Here is a 10,690-nt window from a genome sequence, read left to right on the forward strand (position 1 = left end):
ACTTGGGCGATTTAAGCACACCCCGAAAGGCCATTAGAATCAGATATTGTACACAACGTAAGATTCACACATACAGAGTGAAAACCAGGAGTGGCATAGGTGCCCCATTCTGAGTAGTCAGAATGACCGAGTATTGAGGCCGACTTCAGAATGGCATAGCCGCCCCAACTGGAAAAATGATCTCATTGAAATATGCCCTGAAACATGGTACTTGTCCGTATGAAGATATCATGATGAGTATAATCGTTCATAGAGCTCTCTTGACACAAATCAAGCTGGGGCCTATTTCACAAGAAACGCTCTTTAAGGTGCACCTTGTATTTAGGAGCAAGGGGCAAGGAGCCTTACACCTTACGCGAGGTGCTTTCACTACAGTTGCACCTTATGCTCCTTATGCTCCTAAATTTAAGGTGCACCTCGTGAACCTCAATAAGGAGCACGAGGAGAACCTAAACAAACACCGATGCGCATGAAAGAGTCAACGCAGTGTTTCAATGAAGCTAAGGATATGGTTATTGCCATTGGATAAAACAAACTCGAAAACTTTACCATCAACTCATTTGAGAGCAATCGGTCATGATCGTAGATCGCTGAAACGCCAAGTCGAGTATGCGGTAAAATGCATGGTTCGGGGATAGAGGGGATAGATCATCCGCGGGTGAGACGCGCGGGCTGTCGGGAACAAGCGGAGCGAAGCTCGCATAAAATGGTAAGGAGGGTGCGATAAGGTGCGTAAAGTAACCCCCGAGCAGTCTTACGGCACCTTACGTAAGGATCGCAAGGAGGGGGCCAAAAATGCCTCCTATGAACTCGCCTTACATGAGAAGGCCCTCCTTGCACCTTGTAGGGTAAGGAGCCTTACGGTGAGGAGCCTTATGCCACCTTACCTTACGCCAACCCCCCAAATCGTAGAGATGTGAAAGCGACTTGCTATGAAACCGTAAGGTACCTTACAATTTTCGTTCTTTATGATGGCTTGTGAAATAGGCCCCTGATTTAAAACGGGTATAAACGTCACAATTTCGGAATTATTCGTCCTTTACTGTTTTTGATTCATTACGGATCGTTAGATTGTGAGCAGATCTTGTAACCTTTGCAATCAATTGTGAAGGGTTCACACAGTCCATAGAGTGTGTTGATTGACTGTTGCTTGCATGTTCCAACTGCAAGTTGGAGTACTTGTGCGTCTGCGTGCTACTTTCATACGCAGACCCGGGTACTGGCATACATCCTCTACACATCTCTTGTTGTGTTGAGCAATACTCGCTTCCACATTCTGATGTATTCACTGACACCTTAGGATATTCCTAAAGTGAGATTCACAATAGAAATCTCCTAGTGAGAGTGTTCACTGTACTGTGCAGGCCAATACCATCTAGTGTGGTTTCTCTCGTTGTGTAGTCTGTCCTGAATAGTTCTCCTCAGTTTTACCTTTATCCCTTTCTCGAGTACGTCGCCGCCTTCCTTTCCCTCGTGACGTGATGGCGACTGGTTCGACAGAAATATCTAAAACGTATCCAAGACCGTTAAGCTCATCCCAGATCAATTCCTCGATCAGATACAACAATCTCAGCATACAAGGTTCATTCCCTAGTTATTATTATTCCTGTGAACATACTACTGGACGAAGCTGTTATGCATCTGCCTATCGAACGAACTTCTGGCAACGACCAAAGCCGGTCTTCCGGCTACCGGGTCGTCAACGAACAAATAACTACATTCGGAATCATTATGATCATCAATCGTTTCAGCATTGTAGGTCGGCGTAGGTTTATGCAACCAACACGACTACAATTATTTTCTCTTTAGCGTATTTGCTCGTTCCTTAGGTACTATATACAACCAAACTATGTATGCTCCCGGTTACTATTGCAATACTTTTTATCAACCCGTTAATGGGGTGCTGGACTACTGCAGTGTGAACGAAGTGTCTTCATCCTCGACATTTAGTGTAAATCCATGCGGACGTAGTCCTTTTCAATCGAATAACATAGCTACGGTAATACGGGGAGTGGTGGTAGAGTAGTAGTAGTAGTAGTAGTAGTAGTAGTAGTAGTATACTAATACCAACACTTGTACTAATGCTGATAGTATCAGTATTAGTATAGTATCAGTCTGATACTATATACTATTATTACTACGAATACTGCTACTATACTGCTAATGAAAATGTCATATTAGGTATACTACTACTAATACTATGTACCTCTATCACTATACTAGTAATGTAAAGTAGTAGGAGATGTACGAAAATACATCTTAGTCTTATCGTAGTGGAAGTTTTGTGTCCCCGTGTCTAGTAAGTCTAACATTATCGTATGATTAGGTATCACCGCCATTTAGCCCCCCTCAGCAGCAGCAGCAGCCTTCAGCGGTTGTGATACCCCCCGAGAACAGGCCGTATAAGGCAACATGTAAGAATAGCTTGGAAATCTACTAGTACTATCTCAAGTTTCTGTGTAGATTCGCATCATCACGATGGTGTTAATCAGGTGGAGGGACCTATTCATAAGGTAGTGTGCTGAATTTCACTAATTTCCCTATTACTGTTATCATCGGTGTTTGGGAAGTATATATTCGCTTTCCTCAGATGAGCCCAAGATAGGAGTTCGGGTAGAAATGGGCATTTCGCCTCGAAATTTCCTCTTAGAATTTCCATATTGTCACCAACACATGTTGCTGAGTATGTGCATATTTTCGTGGTATGTATATCAAATACAGATTGCGATGTGGATGTATCGCCATTGTTATAGCTCTGATAACATAGCAGTGTTGTTAAACTTGCACATGGCCAACCACATGTGTTGGTGAGAGAATTGAAATTTTGAGGAAAGTTTGTTAGTTTCTGTACAGTTTTCGTATATATATTTTCCCAATTGGCGTACGAACTCGAATGTGATTGGTGATGAAACTATTGAGCTCAGTTGAGGAAAGCGAGCATGTTTTACAGCACTGTTACATAGTGACGTAGATTGGTCATCATCATCTTCATCCCGAATTGGGATCTTACTCGTTGAGATCACCAACCGTATATTCACCGATGTGGTTTCTTGAAACAGTCATCTCTACAGTGGATAACAGGGTTGTAATATATGTTCGCTTCCCTCAGCGGACCTTAGGAGTTTCCTCACTGATTATGGGAGTTTATATACAAAGTAGAGGAGGATTGTACAGGAATCAACCAGAATTTCCAAAAATTTCCTCCCAGAATTTTAATATTGTCACCAACACATGTGGTTGACCATGTGCATGTTTTACCACACTGCCATGGATAATCGTAGTGAACGCAATGATAATGATCATATTGAGTTCTTGCTTATGGATCAGATGGACGCTATGTGGGGCGGAGTTGACACTAGTGGCAGCGTCCTTCGCGACGACCTACCAGAGGAAGTTCGTAGATATAAACTAACTCGGGAGGAGGTAGTAGACTCTATTCATCGTCGTGGGCATATGGTCGTTACGCAGTTACAGATATGTGTTGGAGCAGGGCATTGGGGATATCCTGGCTACTTAGGAGGGGGGACTTTTGGCTATGTTTGTTCTGGTGTCGTACGCGGTAGTCGATGTGCTGTGAAGGTAGTAGTAGTAGTAGTAGTAGTAGTAGTAGTAGTAGTAGTAGAAGTAGTAGGAGAAGTAGTAGTAGTAGTAGTAGTAGTAGTAGTAGTAGTAGTAGTAGTAGTGTAGTAGTGAAGTGCGGAGCGAACGAAGCGAGCGGAGCATATACCGCAACAACAGGCATTTTCGCTTGTGCGTGCGTGCAGAATTATTCTGGCTTAACTACGAAGCGTAGAAGGCTACCAGATAGATCAATGACGGGAAAATGTCCAACCCGGGGATCGAACCGGGGACCTATATAGAATTTGTTGAATAAGTCCATGGACGTAAACTCAGTGAGCTCCGCCCCTTCGTCACGAAGGCCTGGTTGGGAACTCGTTATGATCACTTTCGAGGATACAACTGCTTGTGTGCGATAACTTTGCATGGTGTAGAATTACAGTGTTGGAGTAGGAATGTATGTTCGCTTTCCTCAGCTGAACAGTTCGGGAGCTCCATCACTAGTCATAGCATGCAGAAGTTAGCAAGAATCTCCAAAAATTCCTCTCAGAATTTTAACATTGTCACTAACACATGTGGTTGACCATGTGCAACTCATACCACACTGTTTATTCGGGAACTTATTAGGATGAGTTTATCAGTATCTGTACTACGCGAGTACTTTCGTCGGTGTAGACTCCCGAGTGTCGGGGGAATATGCTGGGGAGTTTCCTCATAAAATTTGGGAATTTACACGATGATTCAGAAAAACAAGAAAAATTTCCCGAAATTTCCACAAATGCATGTGTTTATTTTTTTCTATTATTATTTTTCTTTATTTTGCCGTCTAATCATTATTTTGCCGTATTATTTTTCTTTCTTTTTTATTTTTTTTATTTTTTTTGTAGAATAAGCGTGTATATATTTTCGATGGTGCTTTAGGTTAGCAGAGGAGTTGGTCGTACCTCAGCTGATGACTACGACCCGCAGTTTGTGCGAGAAGTGTCGATGCTATCAAAGCTTCAGTCGAACCCCAACATAGTCACCTTGTTGGGTTTCGTCGCATCGGAGAGTGCGACCAATAGTCCATGTCTGCTCGCGATGGAGGAAATGGCTACATCTTTGCAAAGTGTCATAGAAGGGATAAGCCCGCTTCCGGTAGTACATGGGGAAGCTGAGTATGATCAGGTGTCACAGTGTCACCATCGTCGTACAGACTGAAATTTTCAGTAGCATATTTTCCTAGTATGGTTGTATCGGTTAAAGGCTGCACGGGTTCGATTTTGGAGAAAAATATTTCACTTGAAGGGACTTGTTTACGTCAGCTTCTTCGCACACTTTGTGGAGGTGAAGTGCTAATTTTTGTCGGGCTTTGGAAATAATAGCGTCTAATATGCACAGTATCATTCGTCGACTCTTGAGTATTTATATAGTAATATTGTCCTCTTGTAGTGACGTTAATAATCAGTGAGTATTATATTCGGAAAATATATATCTGGCGTTTTAAGTGTAAACTCAACTGTTTGCCGCTCGGAAACTTCATTCGGGGTTATGGTAGCAGCATCTTGCGCAGTGTGACGATGAAGGCTCCATTTTCGTTGAACTTGGAAAAATACAATGCAATTTCACCCGTGATATGGAAAACAGTAGTGATATATATATATATATATATATATATATATATATATATATATATATATATATATATATATATATATATATATATATATATTCAGCGATTTTCAACGAGTATTATGTCACTTCACGTAAAACGGTTGAAACTCCATTGTGTGATATAGTTTCATCATTCAGGGGTATGTATGATTTTCTCCATTTTCTGAGCGGTCATTCAGTAAATCACAAGAATGGATTCAGTCTTGTGCAGTTTCGAGACTTTCGCGTAATATCAGGTTTCTTACCATCTAGAAACCTATAATGTTTTCGGGGGGAAAATCGTTTTTAATTTTTTTAGGACCACATTCTTCCATGTATACGTCATCACATTAGGAACGTTTTTCCAGTGATTTCAAACCCTGTGGATACCTGTTCAGATACCATCAACACTGACCCGTGTTGGCATAATTCGAGACGTATCATCAGCATTAGAGTTTATGCATAGTGAAGGCTACGTACATAGGGATGTTAAACCTGCTAATGTAATGCTGGTGGTCGTAAGTTGTGTGTAGTGCTTCGACAACATATGTTCATTGGAGTTTCACAGGCGGCCGTGATATGAGAAACACTGGAGTTTCACCCGTTTTACGTGAACTGGCGTAAAACTCCGTGAAAAACGCGATATTCACACTACGCAGTAGCCGTGAAATATGTTTTTCACTAGCGTTTTTCATATCGTGGATGAAACTTCACTACACCTTTTGAATGTCAAATTTAGCAACTGGAAAGACGAATTTGACGAACGAAGTTTGATTTTCGACGAGTGAGGGGACTTTTTCACGAAATGAAACTTGCGTTTCCGAATTCATAAATTTCATTTACGAATTTGAACTTTCATTTCGTGAATTTTCTGATTTGTCCTTTCACTTGTTGATTTTGAGATTGAAAAGGTGTAGTGAAGAACATATTTCACGACTACTGCATAGTGCGCATATCGCGTTTTTACCGAGTTTTACTCTACTTCGCGTAAAACGGGTGGTGAAACTCCGTTGTTGTTGCCTATGTCGCTGAGACGGAATAGCACTTTCTATATATGGATTTATATTCAGCGCGAATTTATGTGTTTTTATGAGTAATTCAGCTCGTGGTTGAGAAGGGATATTCATTTACATTATTTCGAGTCGTTTACGTTGTCGTCATTTTGGGAGAAGATCCATCTATTTGGTTTATAGAGTGAGATTCCCATTGTTGATTTTGGAGGATTGTATTTTTCATGTAACCTCAGGATGTGGGGTGGTGTTGGAGGAATATGTTATTTTTCCCGTTATAGGAGTTTACGTATGAATTCGGGTAGAAGTGTACAGAAATCAGCGAGAAATTCGTTCAGGATTTTCATATTTTCATCAACACATGTAGTTGATTATGTGTATAATTTCGCGTGTTTGTTTGGGGAGATATATGCTCGGAGTTTCCTCACTGATTGTAGAAGTATTTATACGAAACCAATAAGACTTGCCCGAAAATTTCTCTTTTATAATTTTTATATTGTCATCAACACATGTAGTTGACCATGTGCATAATTTTCCTTCCCTTTACTGGTCTTATCAGGTTCTTCTATCACATTCTTATATTGCTAAACTGTGCGACTTTGGCGGTTGCTTCACCGTTGAAGAACTGCAAAGTGGAAGTGCCACTGCAGCTTGTGCTACTGCTGAGTAAGGGTGGCGGGGTCTTGCTGTTAATAATATTGTTTTATATATGTTTACATGATAGTAGGAATAGATATATTGGAGTTTCACCACCCTAGTGATATGAAAAACACTAGTGAAAAATATATATTTTGCGACTACTGTATATCATTGCGAATATCGGGTTTTTTCACTGAGTATTACGCCACGTAAAAAGGGTTGTGAACCTCCATTATAACTAATATCACCTTCATATAACTATACGCGTATTGTATAACCTGTATAGTATACAATAATAATTATTATATCCAGTTGTTAACCTCGAGAGTTATTATTCAGTATATAACATTAATTCCTATAATATACACTTATAAAAACGTGAAGTGTAGAGTGATGATGTTGAGCCCAACAGATACGCATGCCCAACGCATCCATCATGTCTGCAGTGTAGCTGTGATATATTCTCACTGGGGTTAGTGATAGTACAAGTTGTTCATCTCATTGATATCTATACGGCGACTTCAAGGCGTGGTTTGGCGTTGCCGTCGAATCTTCATCTGGAGGATATGATCAAGATTGCAGATCTTTGTGTAGGTCTGGCTAGTTATGTGAGAAAAGCAGTGTTGGAGTATGAATATATCTTCGCTTTCCTCAGCAGCTGAGCTCAGGAGTTTCCTATACAGTGTTGGAGTATGAATATATGTTCGCTTTTTTCAACTGAGCTCAAGAGTTTTCAAAGCTAATTATGGAAGATTTCATACGAATTTGATCAAAAGCATACAAGAATCGGCAAGAATTTTCCAAAAACTGCCTAGGAATTTTCATGTTGTCAACAACACATGTGGGTGACCACTGAATGATACAATATAAGAGAGCGTTGTCGAGATATGCTATTGAGTAGTCTTATACAGTATGATTCTGCCTTCTCCCTTTTCATCGGTTGAGAACAATGAAGTGTCACCCGTTTGACGTGAAATGGCGTAGTGCTTCGCATGAATTATTGGACGTATATGCTTCCGCGACCGGTAATACAACTACTCTCGGAGAGGTAAATTGTGAAATATGTTTTTTACATATCACGGGTGATAATCCAATGCGCATCTTTACTTTCGTGAATATCGTTGTTTTTGTTATTTCAGATTAATCCTGTTGATGCATGCAGGCCGACTTCTCACGCACTGAAAGATCATTTCACTAAGGCGTTTTCGGAACTAACCAACACGTATTCTTCCCCACCTAAAACGTCCAAGTTTGGCAAGCTTGTTACCCGTCGGGGCGGCGGTGCAGTTGGAGTGGCGACTCAGAACACGGAGAGAAGGCGCAAGTGTAAACAGAATACGATGCCTCCTAATATTAGAAGAGTTCTTGTCCCCAAGTCGGCAGTTCCACTTCGATGCTCGCCGATGCTGCTTGTTAGCAGTTAATCACTATCCTGTATCTTTTCTTTTCCGTATTGAATCGACACTGTTGTTTTACTGGTTCTGCAATTGTGCGCCAGTGCTCAGTATCGGCCTGTGATGAAGACAATTTACTACTGATAACAATTACCCCGTGCCTGTGCTGTATCAATAAATATTATGGCATGATTGAAAATCTGTATTATCTCTCATATCGATAGCATAATTCTGGGATCAATGCGATAGCGCCATTCTCCCAGTTGTTGTTATCATTTTGTTTTCTCACGCTTAGTTGATGACCCGCTTGCTTTTTCTACTTTTGTGTATCTCCCTTATCTGGTTTACATTCACTGCAGTATTACGATGGCACAATGAGACGGTGTGGTCTTCATTGGATTCTAAATTGTGTTGTATTTCAGTGTCAAAATCTCACGCAGGAGACCCGAGTTCAATTCTCGGCCGTGGAAGTGGTATTTCTGGACAAGGGCGTTTCACACATTTATGCGCGACCGTTTCTTTACTGATTTTTGCACCACTCTGCGAATCATTTGCTGCCTCGAAAAAATTACTCAACTTTCTCTCTCCACTCACGCCCGCCGCGATGTGCGCTGGTAGCTGAAAATGGTAATTTGCGTCACTATTTAGACATTGAACCACCTTCAATTCCGCGGTAGTATAGAGGTTAGTATTCCTGCTGTCACGCAGGAGACCAGAGTTCAATTCTCGTCTGTGGAAGTGGTATTTCTGGACAAGGGCGTTTCACACATTTATGCGCGACCTTTTCTTTACTGATTTTTGCACCACTCTGCGAATCATTTGCTGCCTCGAAAAAAATTACTCAACTTTCTCTCTCCACTCACGCCCGCCGCGATGTGCGCTGGTAGCTGAAAATGGTAATTTGCGTCACTATTTAGACATTGAACCACCTTCAATTCCGTGGTAGTATAGAGGTTAGTATTCCTGCTTGTCACGCAGGAGACCCGAGTTCAATTCTCGGCCGTGGAAGTGGTATTTCTGGACAAGGGCGTTTCACACATTTATGCGCGACCGTTTCTTTACTGATTTTTGCACCACTCTGCGAATCATTTGCTGCCTCGAAAAAATACTCAACTTTCTCTCTCCACTCACGCCCGCCGCGATGTGCGCTGGTAGCTGAAAATGGTAATTTGCGTCACTATTTAGACATTGAACCACCTTCAATTCCGCGGTAGTATAGAGGTTAGTATTCCTGCCTGTCACGCAGGAGACCCGAGTTCAATTCTCGGCCGTGGAAGTGGTATTCCTGGACAAGGGCGTTTCACACATTTATGCGCGACCGTTTCTTTACTGATTTTTGCACCACTCTGCGAATCATTTGCTGCCTCGAAAAAATTACTCAACTTTCTCTCTCCACTCACGCCCGCCGCGATGTGCGCTGGTAGCTGAAAATGGTAATTTGCGTCACTATTTAGACATTGAACCACCTTCAATTCCGCGGTAGTATAGAGGTTAGTATTCCTGCCTGTCACGCAGGAGACCCGAGTTCAATTTTCGGCCGTGGAAGTGGTATTTCTGGACAAGGGCGTTTCACACATTTATGCGCGACCGTTTCTTTACTGATTTTTGCACCACTCTGCGAATCATTTGCTGCCTCGAAAAAATTACTCAACTTTCTCTCTCCACTCACGCCCGCCGCGATGTGCGCTGGTAGCTGAAAATGGTAATTTGCGTCACTATTTAGACATTGAACCACCTTCAATTCCGCGGTAGTATAGAGGTTAGTATTCCTGCCTGTCACGCAGGAGACCCGAGTTCAATTCTCGGCCGTGGAAGTGGTATTTCTGGACAAGGGCGTTTCACACATTTATGCGCGACCGTTTCTTTACTGATTTTTGCACCACTCTGCGAATCATTTGCTGCCTCGAAAAAATTACTCAACTTTCTCTCTCCACTCACGCCCGCCGCGATGTGCGCTGGTAGCTGAAAATGGTAATTTGCGTCACTATTTAGACATTGAACCACCTTCAATTCCGCGGTAGTATAGAGGTTAGTATTCCTGCCTGTCACGCAGGAGACCCGAGTTCAATTTTCGGCCGTGGAAGTGGTATTTCTGGACAAGGGCGTTTCACACATTTATGCGCGACCGTTTCTTTACTGATTTTTGCACCACTCTGCGAATCATTTGCTGCCTCGAAAAAATTACTCAACTTTCTCTCTCCACTCACGCCCGCCGCGATGTGCGCTGGTAGCTGAAAATGGTAATTTGCGTCACTATTTAGACATTGAACCACCTTCAATTCCGCGGTAGTATAGAGGTTAGTATTCCTGCCTGTCACGCAGGAGACCCGAGTTCAATTTTCGGCCGTGGAAGTGGTATTTCTGGACAAGGGCGTTTCACACATTTATGCGCGACCGTTTCTTTACTGATTTTTGCACCACTCTGCGAATCATTTGCTGCCTCGAAAAAATTACTCA

General features: G+C 42.0%; 1 protein-coding gene and 7 non-coding genes across 8 annotated transcripts; all 8 read left to right on the forward strand.

The window, feature by feature from the left end:
* Nucleotides 1-1,474: 1,474 nt before the first annotated feature.
* Pmar_PMAR011018 (conserved hypothetical protein) lies at nucleotides 1,475-8,601 on the forward strand. Its single transcript, XM_002776590.1, has 12 exons — nucleotides 1,475-1,513; nucleotides 1,559-1,755; nucleotides 1,830-1,999; nucleotides 2,327-2,414; nucleotides 2,464-2,513; nucleotides 3,328-3,423; nucleotides 3,469-3,579; nucleotides 4,480-4,695; nucleotides 5,589-5,693; nucleotides 6,760-6,866; nucleotides 7,252-7,429; nucleotides 7,979-8,601. Exons 1-12 carry the CDS (start codon nucleotides 1,482-1,484, stop codon nucleotides 8,261-8,263), a joined length of 1,635 nt encoding a protein of 544 aa, XP_002776636.1. The 5' UTR covers nucleotides 1,475-1,481; the 3' UTR covers nucleotides 8,264-8,601.
* Nucleotides 8,602-8,900: 299 nt separating this feature from the next.
* Pmar_PMAR011019 lies at nucleotides 8,901-8,971 on the forward strand. The gene has a single exon. It is a non-coding gene; the product is annotated as a tRNA-OTHER (tRNA).
* A 198-nt stretch (nucleotides 8,972-9,169) lies between these two features.
* Nucleotides 9,170-9,241, forward strand: Pmar_PMAR011020. Its single transcript has one exon. It is a non-coding gene; the product is annotated as a tRNA-Asp (tRNA).
* A 196-nt stretch (nucleotides 9,242-9,437) lies between these two features.
* Pmar_PMAR011021 lies at nucleotides 9,438-9,509 on the forward strand. Its single transcript has one exon. It is a non-coding gene; the product is annotated as a tRNA-Asp (tRNA).
* A 197-nt stretch (nucleotides 9,510-9,706) lies between these two features.
* Pmar_PMAR011022 lies at nucleotides 9,707-9,778 on the forward strand. Its single transcript has one exon. It is a non-coding gene; the product is annotated as a tRNA-Asp (tRNA).
* A 197-nt stretch (nucleotides 9,779-9,975) lies between these two features.
* Nucleotides 9,976-10,047, forward strand: Pmar_PMAR011023. Its single transcript has one exon. It is a non-coding gene; the product is annotated as a tRNA-Asp (tRNA).
* A 197-nt stretch (nucleotides 10,048-10,244) lies between these two features.
* Nucleotides 10,245-10,316, forward strand: Pmar_PMAR011024. Its single transcript has one exon. It is a non-coding gene; the product is annotated as a tRNA-Asp (tRNA).
* Nucleotides 10,317-10,513: 197 nt separating this feature from the next.
* Nucleotides 10,514-10,585, forward strand: Pmar_PMAR011025. The gene has a single exon. It is a non-coding gene; the product is annotated as a tRNA-Asp (tRNA).
* Nucleotides 10,586-10,690: the final 105 nt, after the last annotated feature.

Source organism: Perkinsus marinus (assembly GCF_000006405.1).
Source record: "Perkinsus marinus ATCC 50983 genomic scaffold scf_1104296953230, whole genome shotgun sequence".
NCBI lineage: Eukaryota > Perkinsozoa > Perkinsida > Perkinsidae > Perkinsus > Perkinsus marinus.

Bases quoted from the DNA above. Each gene is read 5' to 3' on its own strand.
- Pmar_PMAR011018 (XM_002776590.1), top strand. From the start codon at position 1,482: ATGGCGACTGGTTCGACAGAAATATCTAAAAC. The intron at 2,415-2,463 runs GTAAGAATAGCT...GTTTCTGTGTAG, and splicing joins CAGGCCGTATAAGGCAACAT to ATTCGCATCATCACGATGGT. The intron at 3,424-3,468 runs GTAGTAGACTCT...GTCGTTACGCAG, and splicing joins ATAAACTAACTCGGGAGGAG to TTACAGATATGTGTTGGAGC.